Source organism: Eleutherodactylus coqui, chromosome 2 (assembly GCF_035609145.1).
Source record: "Eleutherodactylus coqui strain aEleCoq1 chromosome 2, aEleCoq1.hap1, whole genome shotgun sequence".
Classification (NCBI taxonomy): domain Eukaryota; kingdom Metazoa; phylum Chordata; class Amphibia; order Anura; family Eleutherodactylidae; genus Eleutherodactylus; species Eleutherodactylus coqui.
This window is the reverse complement of record NC_089838.1, coordinates 53074575-53099025: the sequence shown is the minus strand read 5'-3', so window position 1 is coordinate 53099025 and position 24451 is coordinate 53074575. Positions and strand designations below refer to the sequence as shown.

The 24451-nt window shown below is 47.3% G+C and overlaps 1 protein-coding gene across 2 annotated transcripts in view; it reads left to right on the top strand.

The window, feature by feature from the left end:
* Window positions 1-12806, top strand: part of HDHD5 (haloacid dehalogenase like hydrolase domain containing 5) — a 53244-nt gene extending 40438 nt beyond the window's left edge. For both annotated transcript variants that reach the window (XM_066589786.1, XM_066589787.1), the window contains exons 6-9: window positions 1115-1148; window positions 10299-10473; window positions 11221-11409; window positions 11497-12806. In XM_066589786.1, coding sequence (XP_066445883.1) covers window positions 1115-1148; window positions 10299-10473; window positions 11221-11409; window positions 11497-11824 — 726 coding nt within the window. In that variant the 3' untranslated portion in view covers window positions 11825-12806. The remainder of the gene's footprint in view (window positions 1-1114; window positions 1149-10298; window positions 10474-11220; window positions 11410-11496) is intronic.
* Window positions 12807-24451: the final 11645 nt, after the last annotated feature.

The following is a 24451-nucleotide window of genomic DNA, read 5'->3' as shown; positions in this document are numbered from 1 at the left end:
CCCCCCCCCCCCCCGGTGACTCTAGTAGTAACAGTGACCCCCACGATGGCTTCAGTAGTAACAGTGACCCCCAAGGTGTCTTCAGTAGTAATAGTGACCCGCACAGTGACCCCAGTAATAATAGTGACCTTCACGGTGGCCGCAGTAGTAATAGTGACTCCCCACGGTTGTCCTACTAGTAATAGTGACCCCCTACAGTGGCTCCAGTAGTTATAGTGACCCCTACAGTGGCTCTAGTAGTAACAGTGATCCCCACGGTGTCTCTATTAGCAATAGTGACCCCCACGGTGGTCCCAGTAGTTAAAGTGACCCAGTCTATTGTCGTAGTAGTAATAGTGATCCCCATGGTGGCTCTAGTACTAATAGTGACCCCTCCCCACGGTGACTCTAGTAGTAGTAATAGTGACCCCCCACAGTGACTCTAGTAGTAATAGTGACCTTCATGGTGGTCCCAGTAGTAATAGTGACCTTCACGGTGGCACCAGTAGTAATAGTGACCCTGACGATTGTCCTTGTAGTAACCGTGATCCCCCACGGTGGCTCCAGTAGTAACCGTGACCCCCCCCCCCCCCACGGTGGCTCCAGTAGTAACCGTGACCCCCACGGGGGCTCCAGTAGTAACCATGACCCCATGTTACGGGGGCTCCAGTAATAACCGTGACCCCATGTTACGGGGGCTCCAGTAGTAACCATGACCCCCACGGGGGCTCCAGTAGTAACCGTGACCCCCACGGGGGCTCCAGTAGTAACAGTGCCCCCCACGGTGGCCCCAGTAGTAATAGTGACCCCCACGGTGGAGAAGTCCAGGGTCATTTATGAGTACAGCAATGGCGCTGGAACGAAAACTCAGTTAAGTGAATTTGCAGGTTGGTCTGCCTGCCGCCTCGCCAGAGCTGCTCAGTGCAGGGAATTATTTTTTATCAGCCTCTAATCTGATCAATAAAAAATACACAGCAGCTTTGCTGGTCGAGTTGATGGTGTAGATTTTGCGGCAGCCACAAATTGTTTTTTGTTTTTTTTTAGGAGCACAATCACTAGTAAATATCTGTACAGATGATGTTGATGTGTTCCTACTATAAAGCCACAGAATGATTAATATTTCTGTTCTCTCCAGGTCACAGTCAGTGTGAAGCTTCCAGCTTTAGAAGGTGAGAATGAACATCTAATCCACAAATCTTCCGTATTTGCAAAAGCCAAGAATTACGTCTGTTGTTATGCATTTTCCATGTCCATACTGTTAATCTGCAGCATATAAATAAAGCTTTAGCATCGTATAACGAAAAGTTCAGCATCTCGCTAATAAACTTTGTTTCAATTGATCCCTGCTTGCTGTCAGTGAATGGAAATGGTTGTATTTGCATCCAGAGGCTGAATACCCATCTTGACCTCCTGCTGACAAAGCTGTGTGGTTTGTTAGTGAATCGGAGCTTTGTCTTGTTTGGATATGATCAGGATTCCTTTTCAAGCTCTTAATGTAAAGAAGATTTTTTATTCGACATGACAGCAAGCAGAGATCTTGAAACTTGCAAAGAATTGAAATACAGAGAGATAAGTTTACTTAGGTTGGTGTTTTATATGTCGGTCTAAGTAAAGAGTGTCATGGAGTGAAGTGTAGAAAATATAGTAGGAGACAAACAACTAAAGGGGGATTCCGGTCATTCAAAGTGGAAGTTATTTGCTTCATAAGGCGATAACTTGGAATTTTCCAATATAATGTTAGAACTAGTTTTACAAATCTGCAGAGATATTGCTTTTCCTGCGGTCCCTTGGTTCTGCATTGGTATGCAATGGTTATGCTCTGCTGTTTTAGTGGTCAGACACAGTCACATTCTGTAATGATGGCACAGTTCTTTATGCACTGTCGTCAGTAACTGGCAGTGGAGCATTGTGGGAGATGTAGTTTTTGCAGTCCCCGACAACCATTTTAAGTAACAATCGGCACAGGTTGGAGAAGAAAGGTTTAGGCCCAATGTCCACGGGCGGATTTTAATTATAAAATCCGAGCGTGTTTTCTGTGCGGGAGACCCACACCTTGCCGCCCGTAGGGATGCATTAACATCCGCACAGCAAGTAAAAGCATGCGGATGTGATTTTTTGTTTGTTTGTTTTTGTTTGCCTGACGTGCAGCTTACAAGCACGGGAAGAAATCGCAGCATGCTCCATTTTCCTATGGATCTGGCAGGAACGGCTTCCATTGAAGTCAATAGAAGCCGCCTCTGCCGCGGCACACCTGCAGCTGTCACTGTGAATGTGCTGCGGATCTGCGGGAAAGCAGGACGATCGAAAAGAAAAAAGAAAGCACTGCGCATGCGCCGGCCGAGTTTCCCCAACGCTCCCAGACGCATCCGCCGTGCTGAAGAAAGAAGATCCGTTCGGCTCAGAGGAGACCCGCACTAGATCCGGAGAGCTAAGAAACTGTCTTTTCCTCTCCATGTCCGCGGGCACGCAAGGATACCACATGCTAGTTCTTCTTGTTCTTTTGGCCTTTTTTGCAACCTCCTCCTCACTACTTTTCTAAAGAAAACGTAAATTTACCAAAAAGAGCCTGTTAAATTTACTATAATTTATACCAGAAGCTGACATCAATTATCTAGCTCATGGCGGTCATAGATTTTACAATCTGGTGCACGGACCGGCCAGACAGGCTCTTCTGCACTTCTTAATAAATTTTGCGCAGTTCATTACATTGACTCCACCCATATTGACTTATGACTAGAGATGAGCGAACACCAAAATGTTCGGGTGTTCGTTATTCGGAACGAACTTCCCGCGATGTTCGAGGGTTCGTTTCGAACAACGAACCCCATTGAAGTCAATGGGCGACCAGAACATTTTTGTATTTCGCCGATGCTCGCTAAGGTTTTCATGTGTGAAAATCTGGGCAATTCAAGAAAGTGATGGGAACGACACAGCAACGGATAGGGCAGGCGAGGGGCTACATGTTGGGCTGCATCTCAAGTTCACAGGTCCCACTATTAAGCCACAATAGCGGCAAGAGTGGGCCCCCCCCCCTCCTAACAACTTTTACTTCTGAAAAGCCCTCATTAGCAATGCATACCTTAGCTAAGCACCACGCTACCTCCAACAAAGCACAATCACTGCCTGCATGACACTCCACTGCCACTTCTCCTGGGTTACATGCTGCCCAACCCCCCCCCCCACCACCACCACCACAGCGCACACCAAAGTGTCCCTGCGCAGCCTTCAGCTGCCCTCATGCCACACCACCCTCATGTCTATTTATAAGTGCGTCTGCCATGAGGAGGAACCGCAGGCACACACTGCAGAGGGTTGACACGGCTAGGCAGCGACCCTCTTTAAAAGGGGCGGGGCGATAGCCCACAATGCTGTACAGAAGCAATGAGAAATAGAATCCTGTGCCACCGCCATCAGGAGCTGCACACGTGGGCATAGCAATGGGGAACCTATGTGCCACACACTATTCATTCTGTCAAGGTGTCTGCATGCCCCAGTTAGACCGGGCTTTTTAATTCATAGACACAGGCAGGTACAACTCCCTATTGTGAAGTCCCTGTCGACCGACAGCATGGGTGGCTCCCTGGAACCCACCGGCGGTACACAAAAATATCCCATTGCATTGCCCAACACAGCTGAGGTAGTAATGTCGTGCGTAATACAGGTGGGCTTCGGCCCACACTGCATGCCCCAGTCTGACTGGGGTTCTTTAGAAGTGGACACATGTAGGTTACACTCCCTGTGGACCCACTGCCTGGGTGGGTGCCAGGAAGCCACCGGCGGTACATAGAAATATCCCATTGCATTGCCCAACACAGCTGAGGTAGTAATGTCGTGCGTAATACAGGTGGGCTTCGGCCCACACTGCATGCCCCAGTCAGACTGGGGTTCTTTACAAGTGGACACATGTAGGTTACACTCCCTGTGGACCCACTGCCTGGGTGGGTGCCGGGAAGCCACCGGCGGTACATAGAAATATCCCATTGCATTGCCCAACACAGCTGAGGTAGTAATGTCGTGCGTAATACAGGTGGGCTTCGGCCCACACTGCATGCCCCAGTCAGACTGGGGTTCTTTACAAGTGGACACATGTAGGTTACACTCCGTGTGCACCTACAGCATGGGTGGCTCCCTGGAACCCACCGGCGGTACACAAAAATATCCCATTGCATTGCCCAACACAGCTGAGGTAGTAATGTCGTGCGTAATACAGGTGGGCTTCGGCCCACACTGCATGCCCCAGTCTGACTGGGGTTCTTTAGAAGTGGACACATGTAGGTTACACTCCCTGTGGACCCACTGCCTGGGTGGGTACCAGGAAGCCACCGGCGGTACATAGAAATATCCCATTGCATTGCCCAACACAGCTGAGGTAGTAATGTCGTGCGTAATACAGGTGGGCTTCGGCCCACACTGCATGCCCCAGTCAGACTGGGGTTCTTTACAAGTGGACACATGTAGGTTACACTCCGTGTGCACCTACAGCATGGGTGGCTCCCTGGAACCCACCGGCGGTACACAAAAATATCCCATTGCATTGCCCAACACAGCTGAGGTAGTAATGTCGTGCGTAATACAGGTGGGCTTCGGCCCACACTGCATGCCCCAGTCTGACTGGGGTTCTTTAGAAGTGGACACATGTAGGTTACACTCCGTGTGCACCTACAGCATGGGTGGCTCCCTGGAACCCACCGGCGGTACATAGAAATATCCCATTGCATTGCCCAACACAGCTGAGGTAGTAATGTCGTGCTTAATGCAGGTGGGCTAAAAATTTATTTGATTACACTGTAGGCGAGGGCCCACAAAAATTGCTGTATCAACAGTACTAATGTACATCCCAAAAATTGGCCATGGCCAGCCAAGAGGGCAGGTGAAACCCATTAATTGCTTTGGTTAATGTGGCTTAAGTGGTAACTAGGCCTGGAGGCAGCCCAGTGTAACGAAAAATTGGTTCAAGTTACAGTTCCAACGCTTTTAAGAGCATTGAAACTTTTAAAAATTGTTTAGAAAAATTATTTGAGTGAGCCTTGTGGCCCTAAGAAAAATTGCCCGTTCAGCGTGATTACGTGAGGTTTCAGGAGGAGTAGCAGGAGGAGGAGGAGGAGGAATATTAGACACAGATTGATGAAGCAGAAATGTCCCCGTTTTGGATGGTGAGAGAGAACGTAGCTTCCATCCGTGGGTGCAGCCTACGTATTGCTTACGTATCGCTGCTGTCCGCTGGTGGAGAACAGAAGTCTGGGGAAATCCAGCCTTTGTTCATCTTGATGAGTGTTAGCCTGTCGGCACTGTCGGTTGACAAGCGGCTACGCTTATCTGTGATGATTCCCCCAGCCGCACTAAACACCCTCTCCGACAAGACGCTAGCCGCAGGACAAGCAAGCACCTCCAGGGCATACAGCGCTAGTTCAGGCCACGTGTCCAGCTTCGACACCCAGTAGTTGTAGGGGGCAGAGGCATCACCGAGGATGGTCGTGCGATCGGCTACGTACTCCCTCACCATCCTTTTACAGTGCTCCCGCCGACTCAGCCTTGACTGGGGAGCGGTGACACAGTCTTGGTGGGGAGCCATAAAGCTGGCCAGGCCCTTAAAGACTGTTGCACTGCCTGGGATGTACATGCTGCTCGATCTCCGCACCTCCCCTGCTACCTTGCCCTCGGTACTGCGCCTTCTGCCACTAGCGCTGTCGGATGGGAATTTTACCATCAGCTTGTCCGCAAGGGTCCTGTGGTATAGCAACACTCTCGAACCCCTTTCCTCTTCGGGAATGAGAGTGGGCAGGTTCTCCTTATAGCGTGGGTCGAGCAGTGTGTACACCCAGTAATCCGTTGTGGCCAGAATGCGTGCAACGCGAGGGTCACGAGAAAGGCATCCTAACATGAAGTCAGCCATGTGTGCCAGGGTACCAGTACGCAACACATGGCTGTCTTCACTAGGAAGATCACTTTCAGGATCCTCCTCCTCCTCCTCCTCCTCCTCAGGCCATACACGCTGAAAGGATGACAGGCAATCAGCCGGTGTACCGTCAGCAGCGGGCCAAGCTGTCTCTTCCCCCTCCTCCTCATCCTCCTCATGCTCCTCCTCCTCCTCCTGTACGCGCTGAGAAATAGACAGGAGGGTGCCCTGACTATCCAGCGGCATACTGTCTTCCCCCGCCCCCGTTTCCGAGCACAAAGCAGCTGCCTTTATGGTTTGCAGGGCATTTCTCAAGATGCATAGCAGAGGAATGGTGACGCTAATGATTGTAGCATCGCTGCTCACCACCTGGGTAGACTCCTCAAAATTACCAAGGACATGGCAGATGTCTGCCAACCAGGCCCACTCTTCTGAAAGGAATTGAGGAGGCTGACTCCCACTGCGCCGCCCATGTTGGAGTTGGTATTCGACTATAGCTCTACGTTGTTCATAGAGCCTGGCCAACATGTGGAGCGTAGAGTTCCACCGTGTGGGCACGTCGCACAGCAGTCGGTGCACTGGCAGCTTAAAGTGATGTTGCAGGGTGCGCAGGGTGGCAGCGTCCGTGTGGGACTTGCGGAAATGTGCGCAGAGCCGGCGCGCCTTTACGAGCAGGTCTGACAAGCGTGGGTAGCTTTTCAGAAAGCGCTGAACCACCAAATTAAAGACGTGGGCCAGGCATGGCACGTGCGTGAGGCTGCCGAGCTGCAGAGCCGCCACCAGGTTACGGCCGTTGTCACACACGACCATGCCCGGTTGGAGGCTCAGCGGCGCAAGCCAGCGGTCGGTCTGCTGTGTCAGACCCTGCAGCAGTTCGTGGGCCGTGTGCCTCTTATCGCCTAAGCTGAGTAGTTTCAGCACGGCCTGCTGACGCTTGCCCACCGCTGTGCTGCCACACCGCGCGACACCGACTGCTGGCGACATGCTGCTGCTAACACATCTTGATTGCGAGACAGAGGAGGAGGAGGAGGGTGCTTTAGTGGAGGAAGCATACACCTCCGCAGATACCAGCACCGAGCTGGGGCCCGCAATTCTGGGGGTGGGTAGGACGTGAGCGGTCCCAGGCTCTGACTCTGTCCCAGCCTCCACTAAATTCACCCAATGTGCCGTCAGGGAGATGTAGTGGCCCTGCCCGCCTGTGCTTGTCCACGTGTCCGTAGTTAAGTGGACCGTGGCAGTAACCGCGTTGGTGAGGGCGCGTACAATGTTGCGGGAGACGTGGTCGTGCAGGGCTGGGACGGCACATCGGGAAAAGTAGTGGCGACTGGGAACTGAGTAGCGCGGGGCCGCCGCCTCCATGATACTTTTGAAGGACTCAGTTTCCACAACCCTATACGGCAGCATCTCAAGGCTGATGAATTTTGCTATGCGGACGGTTAACGTTTGAGCGTGCGGGTGCGTGGCGGCGTACTTGCGCTTGCGCTCGAACACTTGCGCAAGCGACGGCTGGACGGTGCGCTGAACTACACTGCTGGATGGGGCCGAGGACAGCGGAGATGAGGGTGTGGGTGCAGGCCATGAGGCGGTAGTGCCTGTGTCCTGAGAGGGGGGTTGCATCTCAGTGGCAGGTTGGGGCACAGGGGGAGAGGCAGGGGTGCAAACCGGAGGCGCTGAACGGCCTTCGTCCCACCTTGTGGGGTGCTTGGCCATCATATGTCTGCGCATGGTGGTGGTGGTGAGGCTGTTGGTGTTGGCTCCCCGGCTGAGCTTTGCGCAACAAAGGTTGCACACCACTGTTCGTCGGTCGTCAGGCGTCTCTGTGAAAAACTGCCAGACCTTAGAGCACCTCGGCCTCTGCAGGGTGGCATGGCGCGAGGGGGCGCTTTGGGAAACACTTGGTGGATTATTCGGTCTGGCCCTGCCTCTACCCCTGGCCACCGCACTGCCTCTTGCAACCTGCCCTGCTGATGCCCTTGACTCCCCCTCTGAAGACCTGTCCTCCTGAGTAAGCGTTGCACACCAGGTGGGGTCAGTCACCTCATCGTCCTGCTGCTCTTCCTCCGAATCCTCTGTGCGCTGCTCCCTCGGACTTACTGCCCTTACTACTACCTCACTGCAAGACAACTGTGTCTGATCGTCATCGTCCTCCTCACCCACAGAAAGTTGTTGAGACAGTTGGCGGAAGTCCCCAGCCTCATCCCCCGGACCCCGGGAACTTTCGAATGGTTGGGCATCAGTGACTATAAACTCCTCTGGTGGGAGAGGAACCGCTGCTGCCCAATCTGAGCAGGGGCCCGAGAACAGTTCCTGGGAGTGTTCCCGCTCCTGAGCAGGTGTCATTGTAGTGGAGTGAGGAGGCTGGGAGGAAGGAGGAGCAGCAGACAGAGGATTCGGATTTGCAGCAGTGGACGGCGCAGAACTGCGTGTTGACGATAGGTTGCTCGAAGCACTTTCTGCCATCCAGGACAGGACCTGCTCACACTGCTCATTTTCTAATAACCGTCTCCCGCGTGGACCCATTAATTGGGCGATGAATGTGGGGACGCCAGAAACGTGCCTCTCTCCTAATCGCGCAGCAGTCGGCTGCGACACACCGGGATCAGGAGCTCGGCCTGTGCCCACACCCTGACTTGGCCCTCCGCGTCCTCAGCCGCGTCCACGTCCTCTAGGCCTACCCCTACCCCTCAGCATGCTGTATTACCAGTGATTTGATTTCACAGGCAGGAAATAAATTGGCGCAAGACTGCAGGCCAAATATAATTTTTTCCCTTTTTGGAAAACGAAAGGCCCCACTGCCTCTAGTGAATGAATAATCTAAGTTTAATAACTGTGCTGTGTCCCTGCTAATGTGTCACAGAACGTGAGGGTAGCAGAGTTATTATAACTCTGGCAGAGCAGGTATTTTTTTCCCAATTAAGGAAAGCAAATGGCGAAGCCAGCAGTAAAGCGTAGCTGGGTGCGTCTGATTTTTCAACGTTGTTCACGCAGCTCACACGTGTCCACAGCCCTTAGGACGGACAGAGGCTGGACAAATAGATTTGTTTTCAGTTTTTTTCCACCAAAAGGCAGCACTGCGTATATTCAATGAACATGAGAAGTTTAATAACTGTGCTGTGTCCCTGCTAATGTGTCACAGAACGTGAGGGTAGCAGAGTTATTATAACTCTGGCAGAGCAGGTATTTTTTTCCCAATTAAGGAAAGCAAATGGTGAAGCCAGCAGTAAAGCGTAGCTGGGTGCGTCTGATTTTTCAACGTTGTTCACGCAGCTCACACGTGTCCACAGCCCTTAGGACGGACAGAGGCTGGACAAATACAATTTTTTTCAGTTGTTTTACAAGCAAAAGGCCGCACTGCGTATATTCAATGAATAATAACTGTGTTGTGGCCCTGCCTATACAATTCTTTCCCTGCAGTATCAATGGAGGGTGCAATGCTCTGCAGAGGCGATTTTGAGAAGAAAAAAAATATGCAGCACAGCTAACAGCAGCCAGCACAGTACTGCACACGGTTAAATATGGCCCTAGAAAGGACCGTTGAGGTTCTTGAAGGCTACACTCACTCCTAACACTCTCCCTGCCTATCCAACACTTCTGTCCCTAATGCCGGGTGCAACGCTCTGCAGAGGCGATTTTGAGAAAAAAAAATAATTGCCACTGCTAACAGCAGCCAACACACAGCTATCAGTGGCCCTAATAAGGACCTTTGGGGGTCTTGAAGCCTACACTAACTACCAATTCTTTCCCTACAGCAGCTCCGGTACAAACAGCACTGTCCCTCATCTAACTCACCAGGCATCTGAGGCGAGCCGCGGGAGGGGCCGACTTTTATATTAGGCGGACACCTGATCTCCCCAGCCACTCACAGCAGGGGGGTGGTATAGGGCTTGAACGACGCAGGGGGAAGTTGTAATGCCTTCCCTGTCTTTCAATTGGCCAGAAAAGCGCGCAAACGTCTCAGGGAAGGAAGTGAAAGTAACCAGAACACCGCATGGTGTTCGTTACGAATAACGAACATCCCGAACACCCTAATATTCGCACGAATATCAAGCTCGGACGAACACGTTCGCTCATCTCTACTTATGACTAATTTTTCAGGCATAGAAAAGTTGCAGATGTTTGACCTTTTGGCTCCCTGCTTACCACTTTTCTAAAAGTGGGAAGAGCTAAGCAAAAAAAAAAACTGGGGACAAGACTTGAGCAGCCTGAGAGTTTTACTGTAATTTAGGACAGAAACTGGTGTAAATTGCAGTCAAATCTTCACTAGCGTAGCTGGCGTAGACTTCACATTCTTGGGCACGGACTTAATCAATTTGGCCCACTTTACTCCAGTGCACTTTATAAACCTTTGGTCTAAGTCAACTTTTTCCCGAGTGTGTAGCTTATTGATATAACTTACTGTGTTCATCATGTGGTCTGCTTGCAGCTGTTGTCTTGTTGGGGGAGCCGGTCCGTTGGGAGACGAGCCTGCAGCTGATCCTGGATGTATTGCTGAGCGCAGGGCAACCGACTGAGTGGAAGACCAAGTCATTGTATCCACACCTCCCAGTATTAGCCTGTAATATGGATCTGCTCTGGATGGCTGAGGCGCAGATGCCCAGGTCAGTCACAAAGGATAGTGCTCCTTAGTTTTCAGTAATTTTGTTGGTTTTTTTGTGATCTGTGGGAATTAAAGTGTAACTATCATCTGTATTTTTATGTGTAGTACTCCATAAAATATAGAAAGCAAGCTTTATTAATAAAGTTTTATAGGGGACAGTTGTGTCTGCACTACAGAGAACAGTGTCGGCACAGCTGGAGCGCTGCCTTCTGCTATGCAGTTAGGTGAATACAGATTTCCCTAGCAACGACTTCTAGCTGCATAACAGAAGAGGTAAAAATGTCCAGAATAGGCTAACAAAACCTGTTACAAAAATGCTTAGAATCGCCTATACTGTACATTAAAAAATAAATGACAGTTAGGCCGATCTCACACGTGGATAGTAATTGCGGATTCTGCGAGCGATTGATCCGCAGTAATGCCAACGTCAATCAAATACATTGAATTGCACAGTTCCACTAACAGTGGGTCAGAATTCTGTAATCTGCCTGTGGAAAATAAAACACAGCATGTTCTATTTTACCGTGGAATCCGCGACATAGAGCCTACACAGGGTCATGGCCACGCTCACAGCTGGAATCTGCTGCGGGCCTCTGCAAGCGGATTCCGCATATGGCCATGTGAGCCGGGCTTCACATTTTATTATAAACTTTGCCACACATTTCATAGCGGTCTGTTTGCTGTTCTGCCACTAGAGGTGCTGTTCTTTGAAGGCCTGAAGATTTATTTATTTTAATTTTTGGGGCAGGTTTGGTCATGGCGCATTTCTACTCTGCTTGGAAACACTATACCATAAAATCACCGGACGACAACTGAGGTACGAGGCGCTGATCGGGAAACCCAGCCCTGTGACCTACAACTTTGCCGAACACCTAATTCTCAGCCAAGCGAGGGAGCAAGGGTGGAGCAATCCTGTGCGGACACTGTATGCCATTGGGTGAGTCTGAAGAGAAAAGCTTGTGATAATATGGTGAGTTGTTTTGTGGGAGATGTGTTTTCATGCTGCCCTTTTATCCCACTCCAGGGATAATCCGATGGCTGATATATACGGCGCCAACCTTTATAACCGTTGCCTGCATAGAGAAAGAGGAGAATCTCCGCGGCCCCACAGCTGTCAGTCAATCCTGGTGTGCACCGGGGTGTACAGTAATCAGTGCACGGCACCCAGCGACCCGAATGCGAGCGTCACGCAGGCTGTTTTCCATGGACATAGGGACTTTCAATTCGACCCCAGTCTGGTGGAGGCGTCACATATTGTGCGAGATGTCGGAGAAGCTTTGGAGCTGATATTGAAGAAGGAGGGGTGGCGGTCCAGATGTGACAGCATTCATGATGGCACTCTGCCGCATTAACCAGGATGGCGCCCGGGAGGTCGCAGCGTGTTCTCCATATCAGGGATTTTTATGCCTTTCTAGTTCTGAATGACAATTTTCGACCCAATCTTGATAACTTCCAATCCAACCGTTTACATTGCAAAGCCGTCACTTATAGGGTCCTCCTTTTTTATATAAATGCTGGTTAATCGTTGAGTAACAAAAAGTTCTGCAAATTTCTGAAAGAGAAATTTAATTCTACACAGTTTCAAGCTGTCTGCTTGCTGTCAGTGAATGGAAACATTACTTTCTATATCCTGAGGCTTACAAAGCCTGTACACACCTAACACTTCTCACAGCTGAGGGTTTGTTAGTAGAGATGAGCGAGCGTACTCTTTAAGGCAAATTACTTGAGCGAGTATCGCTATTTTCGGGTACATGCCTGCTCGCCCGAAAAGATTCTGGGGCCGGCGGGGTGAGCGGTGAGTTGCGGGATTAAGTGAGAGTGAGAGAGAAATGGTGATACTCGCTCGAGTAATTTGCCTTAGCGAGTACGCTCGCTCATCTCTATTTGTTAGGCCACTCTAACACAGACATTTTTTACAGCATTTGGCTTTCAAATGCCACGCTAAACGCTATAAAATGCCTCCATGGATTTCAATAAGGCTTCTCAAACGGGCATTCAAGTGCAGCGTTTTCCAACTCCGCAATATTCGAACGCTGTCTGCTCTATTTTAGTGCATTTCAGCCATTTTTTTTTTATTTACTTTTTGATCAATTAATGGAATACTTTGCATGATAATAACAAATTGCATCAGTTTACATATTGATATAAAAAATAACATCTTTCTTACAAACGTCAATGATAATAATTCATACAGTATATTCCTGCCAACAACTTTTCGTTTCTGTACTTTGTTCCTACATTCTTTGTTTTTTGGGGGCTGGAACAGTAGCATCTTGTCCTCTTTATCAGGAGATAGTTTCAGAACAGTCTTGACTCATATTGGCCTTCACCTACTCCTGGTGTTTCAGTGGGAGGAGAGGGGGGAGGGGGGGTATGGATAAGGAGAGGGTAATTGAAGTAAATATGTCTACATATGAGACAAACCAGGAGCTGTTCTGCCTTATGATCAGAGTTCTCTGTCCCCTGCTTGCTCACCGCTAGCCTGCCCAGCGTTCCCCTTAAAGGGGTTGTCCCGCGGCGAATTCCAAATTTTTTTTTTTTAACTTACCCTCGCATTCTGCCCTGTTAAAATCAATTCCGTTCGTCTTTTTTTTTTTTAAATCACTTACCTGCATCCCCGTTCGCGCAGCATCTTATCTTTCTTTTAAAGATGGCCGCCGGTCCTTTCCCAATGATGCACCGTGGTTTTCTCCCATGGTGCACCGCGGGTCTTCTCCCATGGTGCACCATGGATTGTCTTCTCCTTCCTTGCGTTCCACTGCCGATACAGCCACCTAATTGGCTGATCGGCACCACGTGACGGGGCGGAGCTACGATGACGACGCGCAGACCAGCTCTCCGGCGCGAGCACACAGCAGAAGACCGGACTGCGCAAGCGCGTCTAAAGAAGCAAGAAGACACCGAAATTAGACGGCTCCATGGAGACGGGGATGCCAGCAACGGAGTGGGTAAGTGAATAACTTCTGTATGGCTCATATTTAATGCACGATGTATATTACAAAGTGCATTAATATGGCCATACAGAAGTGTATAACCCCACTTGCTTTCGCTGGACAACCCCTTTGAGTCCTCCATTAGGTACCATTCTGTATGTCTGAAGGGGTTTACTGTAGTACTGCGTCTGAGACGTGGGAAATGAGAAATCCCTTCCATTTTTTAAAGTGGTTTTTTTTTGCACCCTTTTCCTTGTGCCTCTCTACTTCTATTCTTTCCATGGTCCTTATGTGAGTGAGTTGGGCCACCACTTCTACTTCAGGGAGCGTCTATGAGAGCCGTATGTGTTAGCAGCTAGGTACGAATGGTGGGATGGATTGTTTGGCCATGTCTGTTGTCTGTTGCGGTTCGGCATGGAAGAGTAGGGAGAGCCTGTTTACACCTATATTTATCTTCCATTTAGTTTGAATGTATTATGCTATAGATCCCCATAAGAGGTTTATTTGTGCACATGACCATATGCCAAATTTATTCCGCGGCTCCGGAGGCTCGCTAGGCCGCACTGGGCCTGAGGCTCCCGCAGTCTCCGTTCAGCTGAGAATCCCCTCTTTCCACTCCTTTTGGTGTCTGGAGACCAGCGGAGGTGTCGGTAGTGGTCCTGGGTGCCGAGGGATCGCGGATGGCCGAGGGTTTTGTGCACCTCATCACTCGTTGCAATAAAAACCCCGTCCAACGCATTTGAAAATGCCATTTGAAAACGCTGCATTTTTACAGACTCCTGTGTGAGAGCAGCCTAAGGCCAGCTTCACACAACCGGTTTCGCATTGCACATAGTAACATAGTATGTAAGGCCGAATAAAGACAATGTCCTTATAGTCCAGCCTGTTATCTTCCTGTGTTGTTGATCCAGAGGAAGGCAAAAAACCCCAAGAGCAGAAGCCAATTAGCCTTTTTGGGGGAAAAATTCCTTCCCGACTCCCTAATGGCAGTCAGATTAATCCTTGGATCAACCCCTAAAGTTTTCCTACCGTTGGGTACCCGGATTAACAATTAACCTAAAGATTTATAGCCTGTAATATCCTTCCGCTCCAGAAAGACATCAAGTCCCCTTTTAAACTCCTCTATGGATTTTGCCATCACCACTTCCTCAAGCAAAGAGTTCCACTGTCTAACTGCTCTTACAGTAAAGAACCCTTTTTTGTGTTGGTGATGAAACCTGCTTTCTTCTAGACGTAGCGGATGCCCTCTTGTTACCATCCCAGTCCTGGGTATAAACAGATCATGGGAGAGATCCTTGTATTGTCCCCTCATGTATTTATACATAGTTATTTGATCACCCCTTAGCCGTCTTTATTCTAGAGTAAATAATCCCAATTTGGATAGCCTCTCTGGGTATTCCAGTCCCCTCATTCCATGTATTAGTTTAGTCGCCCTTCTTTGAACCCCCTCCAGTACTGTAACATCTTTACTGAGCACCGGTGACCAGAACTGCACGCAGTATTCCATGTGAGGCCTGACAAGTGCCTTATATACTGGGAGGATAATATTCTCGTCCTTCGCCCCTATACCTCTTTTAATGCACCCCAAGACTTTATTTGCCTTTGCAGCAGCTGATTGGCATTGGTTACTCCAGTTTAGTCTACAATCCACTAGTATCCCCAGGTCCTTTTCCATATCACTTTTCTCTAGCAGTACCCCGTTTAGTGTATATTGGTGACATCCGTTCTTGCTGCCCATGTGCATAACCTTACATTTTTCAACATTGAACTTCATTTGCCATTTTTCTGCCCAAGCCCCCAGCTTATCTAGGTCCGTTTGTAGCTGTGCCTTGTCCTCCGTTGCATTGATTATATTGTATAATTTTGTGTCATCTGCAAATATTGATATTTTACTGTGTAGTCCCTCTATCAGGTCGTTGATAAATATGTTGAACAGAATGGGGCCCAATACTGAACCCTGTGGCACCCCGCTAGCGACGGTGGCCCAATCAGAGTATGAACCATTTATTACCACCCTCTGCTTTCTATCATTGAGCCAATTCTTTACCCAGATACACACGTTTTCACCCAATCCGAGCTGTCTCATTTTATATATCAGCCTCTTATGCGGCACGGTGTCAAATGCTTTAGAGAAGTCCAGATATACAAAATCAATAGAATCTCCCAGGTCCAGCCAAGAGCTTACTTCATCGTAGAAGCTGATCAGATTGGTCTGACATGATCGACCCTTCATGAACCCATGCTGGTGAGGAGTTATTCCATTGTTCTCCTTGATATTCTTCGATGGCGCCTTTCAGAAACCCCTCGAATATTTTTCCAGTTAGTGAAGTGAGACTTACCGGCCTGTAGTTACCAGGCTCACTTTTGGTCCCCTTTTTGTAAATTGGAACCACGTTGGCAATGCGCCAATCCAATGGTACAACCCCGGTCTTGATAGTATCCACAAATATTAGATATAGCGGCCTAGCTATCACATCACTTAGTTCCTTTAGTACCCTTGGGTGTATTCCATCTGGGCCTGGCGATTTATCGATTTTTAATCTTCTTTAAACAGTTCCGCACTTCCTCCTGCGTTAGGTATGAGATATTTTGTGAGGGGTTCATTTTATTCCCCTGCATCTCGTGTGGCATTTCCTTTTCGTTTGTGAATACGCTTGAAAAGAAACTATTTAATAGATTTGCCTGCCCTCCATCATCTTCAATGATTTCTCCTGCATTATTCGTTAAAGGGCCAGTGCTTTCGGTGCAAATCCTTTTGCTGTTAATATAGTTGAAAAATAGTTTTGGGTTGTTTATGCTCTCATTGGCGATCAGTCTTTCTGCCTCCTCCTTAGCAATTTTGATCTTATCTTTGCATATTTTTTTTCCCTGTACAATTTTAGCGCTTCTTCGCTGCCTTCTTACTTTAGTAGTTAGAATGCTTTCTTTTTTTCGTTAATGCCTCTCTTACCGTCTTGTTGAGCCACATTGGTTTCCTTTTACTCGAAGTTCTTTTATTTTTAAAGGGAATGAACTGCTCACATGAGGTGATTAGGATCCTTTTAAACTTTTCCCATTTGTCCTCTGTAGTGATATTTTTGAGGATGTTGTCCCAATTAACCCCTTGAGTGGCACGCCCGGAAATTTTCCGGGACGAGCTCCACTGCTCATAGCAACATAGCCCGGAAGATTTCCGGGCTATGTATCACTATGGGAGCTGCAGAGCACAATGCCACAAGCTGTGACAGTGTGCTCTGCCTGCACAGACCCACAGAAAACAAAGCAAGGGCTATGACAGAAGCAGAAGATATTGCCGATATGCCGGCAATCTCCGCTTCTAATGTCCTGCTTTGTTTACAGGTTGCCATAGAGACCATCGGCTTGTCAGAAGCAAGCTGATGGTCTCTGTGGCAGGGAGAGCTGGTTGTTAGCTGTCAGAGGACAGCTAGGTACCAGCTCTTACAGCAGAGATCAGAGAAAACCTCCGATCTCTGCTGTGTTAACCCTTTACATGCTGCAGTCTATGTGACTGCAGCATGTAAAGGGCTGTCATGCAGCATGTAAAGGGCTGTCACCATCGGACCCCCCCCCTTCCCCCCAGAATGTGATCAGGGAGTCCTGATGGGTCTCTGTGGAAGTCCACTAAAGGGACGAAAATAAAAAAATTTAAAAAAAAAGTTAAAAATTATTTAAAAAATAAAATAAATAAAATTAAAAACACTTGTCTCCCTTTACTTTGTGAAAAATTAAAAATATAATTACACATGTGGTATCCCTGCGTTGTAATGACCCAGAGAAGGAAGTTAGTACATTATTTAACCCCTTAATGAAATGGTCCCTTTTTTTCTTCTTTCCCCATTTCTCCCCCCCCCCCCCCGTTTAAAAAATCATAACTCCTTTATTTTTCCATCGACGTACTTGAGCAAGGGCTCGTTTTTTGCGGGATGTCCTGTAGTTAACGTTGGTACCATTTTGGAATACATACGACTTTATGATCGTTTTTTTGCATTTTTTTCTGGGAGACAGGGTGATTGAAAGTGCATTTCTGGCGTTCTTTTTTTTTTGGATTACGTTCAGCGTGGGGATTAAATAATGCACTATTTTGATAGATCAGACATTTACGGACGCGGCGATACCAAATATGTATTTTTCTTTTATGATTTAGATTTTTTTATTATAGATATGGCAAAAGGAGGGTGATTTAACTTGTATTACTTTTTTTTCCTAATCTCCCTACAAATTTTTTCACAAAAGTTATGCAATACATTATATATACCCAAAGATGCCATCAAAAAGTACAACTTCTCCAGCAAAAAACAAGCCCTCACATGGCCGTGTCAATGGAAAAATGAAAAAGTTATGGCTCTTGGAACGCGACTGCAAAATTAGTTGAAATTAAATGATTGGCCCATTTAAAAATCCTGCCCTGCTGGGCACGACAGGGTGGTAGGAAACCCGCCACTCAAGGGGTTAATGTTACCGATAGTAGTTCTAAGCTGATCAAATTTTGCTTTACTGAAGTTTAGTTTATTTGTCGCTCCCTGATAAGGCTTCTAACTGAATGACAGCTGGAAGTTGATTATATTGTGGTCACTATTCCCCTAGTGCCCCTCAACCTCTAACCCCTTTATTCGGTCCGGTTTGTTAGTTAGTACTAAGTCCAGAATGGCCCTCCCTTTAGTTGGCTCCCGCACAAGTTGGGTAAGGAAGTTATCTTTAATTGATCTCAAGAACTTATCACCCCTATGAGATTTGCATGTTTCGTTTTCCCATTTTATATCTGGATAATTAAACTCCCCCATGATAATTACTTCGTTGTGGTTTGACCCCTGTTTTATCTGCCTTAGTAGTAAGGTTTCAGTTTCTTTTGTTGCTTTTGGTGGCCTATAGAAAACCCCTATCAGGATTTTGTTATTTTTTTCTCCCTGTATTTCTACCCACAGAGATTCCACGTGTTCATCTCCTACTCCTATATCTTCCCTTAGTCTTGGCTTTAAGTACGATTTAACGTACAGACATACTCCTCCCCCTTTCTGGTTCCCACGGTTTCTTCTGAAGAGATTGTAACCCTGTAAATTCGCCGCCCAATCGCACTTATCATCAAGCCATGTTTCTGTTATTCCGACTATATCATAGTTTTCATCGGCCATTCTTGCTTCAAGCTCACCCACTTTACCGATCAGACTTCTTGCATTCGTGGTCATACAATTTGTACGGTTTTGTTTGTTCTTCAAATTCGTTTCGCTACTAATGGTACTATTGGCTGATCTGTCAGTTATAACTGTACTAACCCACTCCCTGCTCGACCCCCCCCCCCTTCTTATTGCTTAGACCCAGGTCGCTAGCTACACTGACTACCCCACTATTTCTCTTTTTGCCCTCCCCCGGTCCCTAGTTTAAACACTCCTCCAGCCTTCTAGCCATCTTCTCCCCAATACAGCTGCACCCTCCCCATTAAGATGCAGCCCGTCCCTAAAGTAGAGCCTGTAGCCGACAGCAAAGTCAGCCCAGTTCTCCAGGAACCCAAATCCCTCCTTCTTACAACAACTTTGTTTACTTCCCTAAGATCCTGCTGCCTTTCTAGTGTGGCCTTAGGTGCAGGTAGTATTTCCGAGAAAACTACCCTGGAGTTCCTCGCCCTAAGCTTGGATCCTAGGACCCTGAAATCATTTTTAAGGGTCCTCCATTGACCTCTAATTTGTTCATTGGTGCCAACGTGCAGCATGACCGCTGGATCCTCTCCAGCCCCTCCCAGTAATCTGTCAATCTGATGTGTCGAACTCGAGCGCCAGGAAGACAACACACCGTTCGACGATCCCTGTCTTTATGGCAGATTGCTCTATCTGTCCCCCTTATAATTGAGTCCCCCACCACTATGACCTGTTTAGCCTACCCTGCACTCCCCGTCTCCGTCTCACTGAAGCAGTCAGCTCCCTGGCGTTCAGAGGGCATGTCGTGCTGCAGCGGTGCTGGCTCTGTAATGGCATCCCCCTCATCTGCCAACGTTGCAGACTTGTTGGGTTGTGCCAGTTCAGGACTAGCCTTCCTGCTTCTCTTCCCCCTACACCTCCTTATATCTGTCACCCAGCTAGCTGCCTGCTCCCCCTGCACTTCCGTACTACCATCCGCCCCCGCCTCTACCCCAGCGAGTGCCTGCTCAGTGAGCACCAAACTCCTTTCCATGATGTCAATGGCTCTCAGTGTTGCCAGTTGCCCATTTAGATCCAGGATTTGGGCCTCTAAATGTGCGACGTGCACACATCTTGCGCAACAGTATGCACCCTCGATCGGCTGATCAAGGAATGTATACATTGCACAAGTAGCACACTGGATGACATTGGCAGGCATGGAGCTCATCCTAATGGGGATCTACAATTTACTTGTGAAAGTAGTGAAGATAGACTTGCTCACACGCCACCCCCCACGCCCAACCGCTCACACGCCGCCCCCCACGCGCAACCGCTCACATGCTGCTTTTTTTTTTCTTTCTTTCACTCAATCACCCAATCCTGCTGCACACAGACACTTATACACTCACACTCTAATACCCCCTCACTTAGTCACAGACACACACACTAGATACACAGAAGACACACACTTAGATTCACACACACACGAAGACACACTAGATACACAGAAGATACTTATCAGCTCCTCCGCAGCTCTGGTGACGTCACCTCCTCTCCCAGTGGCCGCGCTCTCTGCCCTCCTGCAGCTCAGCTCCGGGACCTGCTACCTTGCTTCTGCCTGCTGGATCTTCAGCGGGCAATCTTCCAGCCGCGCTCCCTCGGACTCCTGGTGGCCTTCGGGCGCCGGTACCGGCTCCTGCGCCGCTCCGATGTCCCCTTCTGCCCTGCTCCTGGTTCTGCCTCTGGCGCCTGTTTCTGGCGTCTGACGTCACTTCCTGGAAGGTATGTGCACAGCAAATTGCACACAATGAAAATCTCTATGTACTTTCGCTTTTTCCTCACACTCGTGGAAAAGAATTGCGTATTCCACGGGCGGAGAAAAAAATCACAGCATTCTCTAATTTGCTATGGACGGCCTCCCTTGCAGATGTGCTGCGGGTACGTTATCGCCTAGCGACGGCTCGTGAAGTACAAATATATTTTTAAAAATCTGTACAGCGCATGACCGTCTGTGGTCATCTGCAGTGCGGCAAAAGCATTTTTTTTTTGTTTAATTTTTTTCTTTTTCTTCCCACTTTAAAAAAATCAGAAGTCTTTTATTTTTCCTGTGACATGTGGAATTTTTTTTTGCAGGACAAGTTGTATTCTTTAATGCTGCTGCCTCGCGCACTTTATAATGTACCGGAAAGCTTTTAATAATTCCTAAGTATGGAAAAAATGCAACTGCAAAATTTTTGATGAGTGTTTGCTTTTACGACCTGCACAACGCGTTAAAAATGACATGTCATCTCTATCAGTCAGTACAAAAATTTATAGAGTGTTTTTTACGCGTAAAATAACTTTAAAATATATATATCTTTTAAGAATAAAAAAGATGCTTTCTGTCACCGTAATTGACTCCTATAACCTTTTAAAATTTTGTTGATCAAGTTGTGTACGGACTCATTTTTTTGCCAGGTGGCCTGTAGTTTTTAATATCACCATTTTGGGATAAACCCAACTTTTGGATCACTTTTTATTCAATTTTTTTATTAGATATGGGATGACCAAAAAAGGTAATTCTGGCATTGCATATTTTTTTCTGACGGTGTTCTCTGTGCAGGATTATTAATGTGATATTTCAATAATCAGGATTTCTGCATACGCAGCAGTACCACATTTTTATTTATTTATTTATTTGGATTTTTTGATGTGACAACCAGGAAAGGGATGGGAAGGGTTAAACTTTTACTACTTTTAGTAGTAAAAACCATCTTTGTCCGCAGGTGTATGGGCACTTTAAGGCCATGCTTGACACAGTTTCCACGTAGATACTACGCCGTTTACTTGAATGTGGATTTGCCCTATTGAGCGTAAATTCGCAGGTGGATCTGCATGCAAAGTCGAAGCAGAGTTGCGAGGCTTGGTCTAGGATTTTTGCCTCAGATTATGTCAGCTGCGTGGTGCAAAAATGTGACGCAAAATTGGCACTTCAGATGGAACCACCGCACATGACAATATCTGCAACGAATTTGCGACAAACTGGAGAATTGACCTCATTCATTGATCGGGGTGAATTCCACTGTAAAAATCTGCATTTTAAGGCGATTCCAGAAGCCTTTTTTCTACACTAACATTTGCACTTTAAGTGCGAATATGGAGTGCTCACACCCTGCGCGGCTGCACCTTCAGACTGTTCCCATTCACTGACAGTAAGCAGAGATCTTGAAAATAATGAACCGTAACATAAAAGGGAAAAATTTATTGACTCGCACCAGTTGTCTGTTGGATTTCTACACAACTTTTGATCTTTTTGCACCAAATTTAGTGCCAGGAATTACCTGTGCTGATATTTTTAGGTATGGAGTCCAATGCGGGGCCCTCCTGTCCATATGACATGATGGAGCCCCTCAGCCACCGACCCCCTCAGTCCATTCTCTCTATTTTTTTAACCTATTAGTGACCGCAATACACCTTTTTACTGAGCTCACTCATGGGCTTTAGGCTACCTCCACATGGGCGATTTTCTTGTGCAATTTTGTCACAATGTGACAGTGCTTCGAATCGCATATATGTAGAGCCCATGCTTTCCTATGGGTTCTTCCACAGAAGCGCTGTTTTGTAGCCTGCGATATTGCAACACTACAAATAGCGTGTAAAAGGTCAATAAAGTTAAATTTAAAGAAAAAAATCCAGGTTTTCCATTTGCTCTTAAAAAAATCTAATAAAAGTTCTACAACTTTATATAGGCCCTGGAGTGCGGCTGTTAAAATATACAGCTCGTCCCAAAACACACAAGCCCTCATTTGGCGATGTCAGCGAGTTATGACTCTTACAATGTGACAATGAAAATCACTATAGCCCCATTTATACGGGATGAATGTCAGACAAATGATGGCTGAAACTCGTCCCCGCACATACATGCTCTTGTGCTCCTTGCTTCAATGGGTTCATCTACATAAATGTATTTTGCCCGTGCAAAAGTATATGCAGCATGCGCTGCTTTCCAACGTATTTGCGCAGGAAAAGAGCACATATTGAACTAATTGCCCGTATCAATGGATGGGAGTATTGTACTCGAACAGTATAGTAAAACACGCACATGCATACACATACGCAACACCCATTGTGCAAATGCACAAATAAATGCGTTTGTGCTCGTTGTACGCCGGTCTAAGTCACAAAATAGGCTGGTCGCAAAGGGGTAAACTATATTTATTGCTTCTTGCCTGCTAATCCAGAACCTCCTGAGAGTGATGTGTGAAAATAGTATATTACATTACAGTGCTAGTAACCTGTTTGATAATCTATAGTGTTTGACAATCTGGCTTCTGATTGGTTTTATTGATGCCAGATTAAAGGAGGGACGGACGGACGGACGCACGCACGCACGCACGCACGCACGCACGCACGCACGTCTACACTTGTCATCTTTGTCGTATGGAAGCCTCTGTGTATTAAGTTTGCACGTCCACATGCTGACTCACAGGCTCAGTCACTCTGCCCACCAACACATCCTCATCCTCTGTTCACTATACAAATTGCTTCTACCCCGTTTGTCCGTGACAGACCGAAGCATCTGTAGTAGGAGAGCAAGATCCAGCAGAGCTGACAGGGGTCTGAGGACCGGCCTGAGAGTAAGCAGATATGTCTCTTCACTACTTCATGGTACAATTATTATCTATCTGCAGAGGATCCTACTGGGGACTGTATTTACAGCTACCAGAGGAGGAAGGAGACTGACTGGAGAACTAACTATATATATGGCTGCCAGAAGATGAAGGAGACTGACTGGGAACTTACCTGGGACTATATTTACAGTTACCAGAGGAGGGAGGAGACTGACTCGGAACTTACTGAACATATTTAGCTCTACACTGATTGGAGAACCTACACTGGGGACTATATTTGCAGCTGCCAGAAAAGGAATGAGACAAATGGGAACTTCCTTGGGTGTATATTTACAGCTGCTAAAGGTAAAAAGAGACAGATTGGGGAACCTACTAGAGAGTATATTTACAGCTGCCAGAGGGGGAAGGAGACTGACTCGGAATTTAGTGAACATATTTAGCTCTAAACTGATTGGAAAACCTACTGGGGACTATATTTGCAGCTGCCAGAAAAGGAGTGAGACAACTGGGAACTTTCTTGGATGTATATTTATAGCTGCTAAAGGGAGAAGACTGAGAACTTTCTGGGGGCTATATTTATAGTTATTAGGATGGGGCTGAGAGACTTGTGGTGATCAGGAGAAGGAACCTACTGGGGATTATATTTACAGCTGCCTGAGGGGGAAGAAGACAGAACTTTCAGGGGGCTATATTTATAGCTCCTAGGATGGGGCTACGAGACTTGTGGTGATCAGGAGTGAAAAATATATAGAGTACCTTCAAAGAGTTGTAGGCAGTAATCAAAAATGGGTCATGTGACACTGTCCAGCAATCTCCCTACAATAGCATAGATTAGTAGGGAAGATACAGTGGGGCAAAGAAAAAATATATTTTGGGGGGAGTGCAAAGTTGATTAAAATGGTGGTTGGTAGCTTTTTACAACTTTGTACGAACTTCATCCATGGAATAACATAATATGTAAATAAACAGGGTCACATGATAAGTACAGGTATGTTCTATTAGTGCAGGTGGAAGTCATAGAGGAGGGGTCTTCCATTTAGGACCCCTCTAGTGAGCAACACAGGGAAATTTGTTTTATTCTGTAACCCATTTATTTGCATGGGCATCATGTAGTACTGTAGCAGCCGATCATAGCTTCATGTAGAAATCACCTGGTATTGCTAGGAGGATCTACAGTGGGCAGTTGCAGGGGAATTGTAGTATAGCATAGACTCCTTTTAATGCTTTGCTTACACTCAGTAGCTTAAAACCTGCCCTGAACTAGTTCTGCACACACATAAAAGAAGTGGTGTAGGATGGATAACAACCCTGACCAGAGGAACTTACAA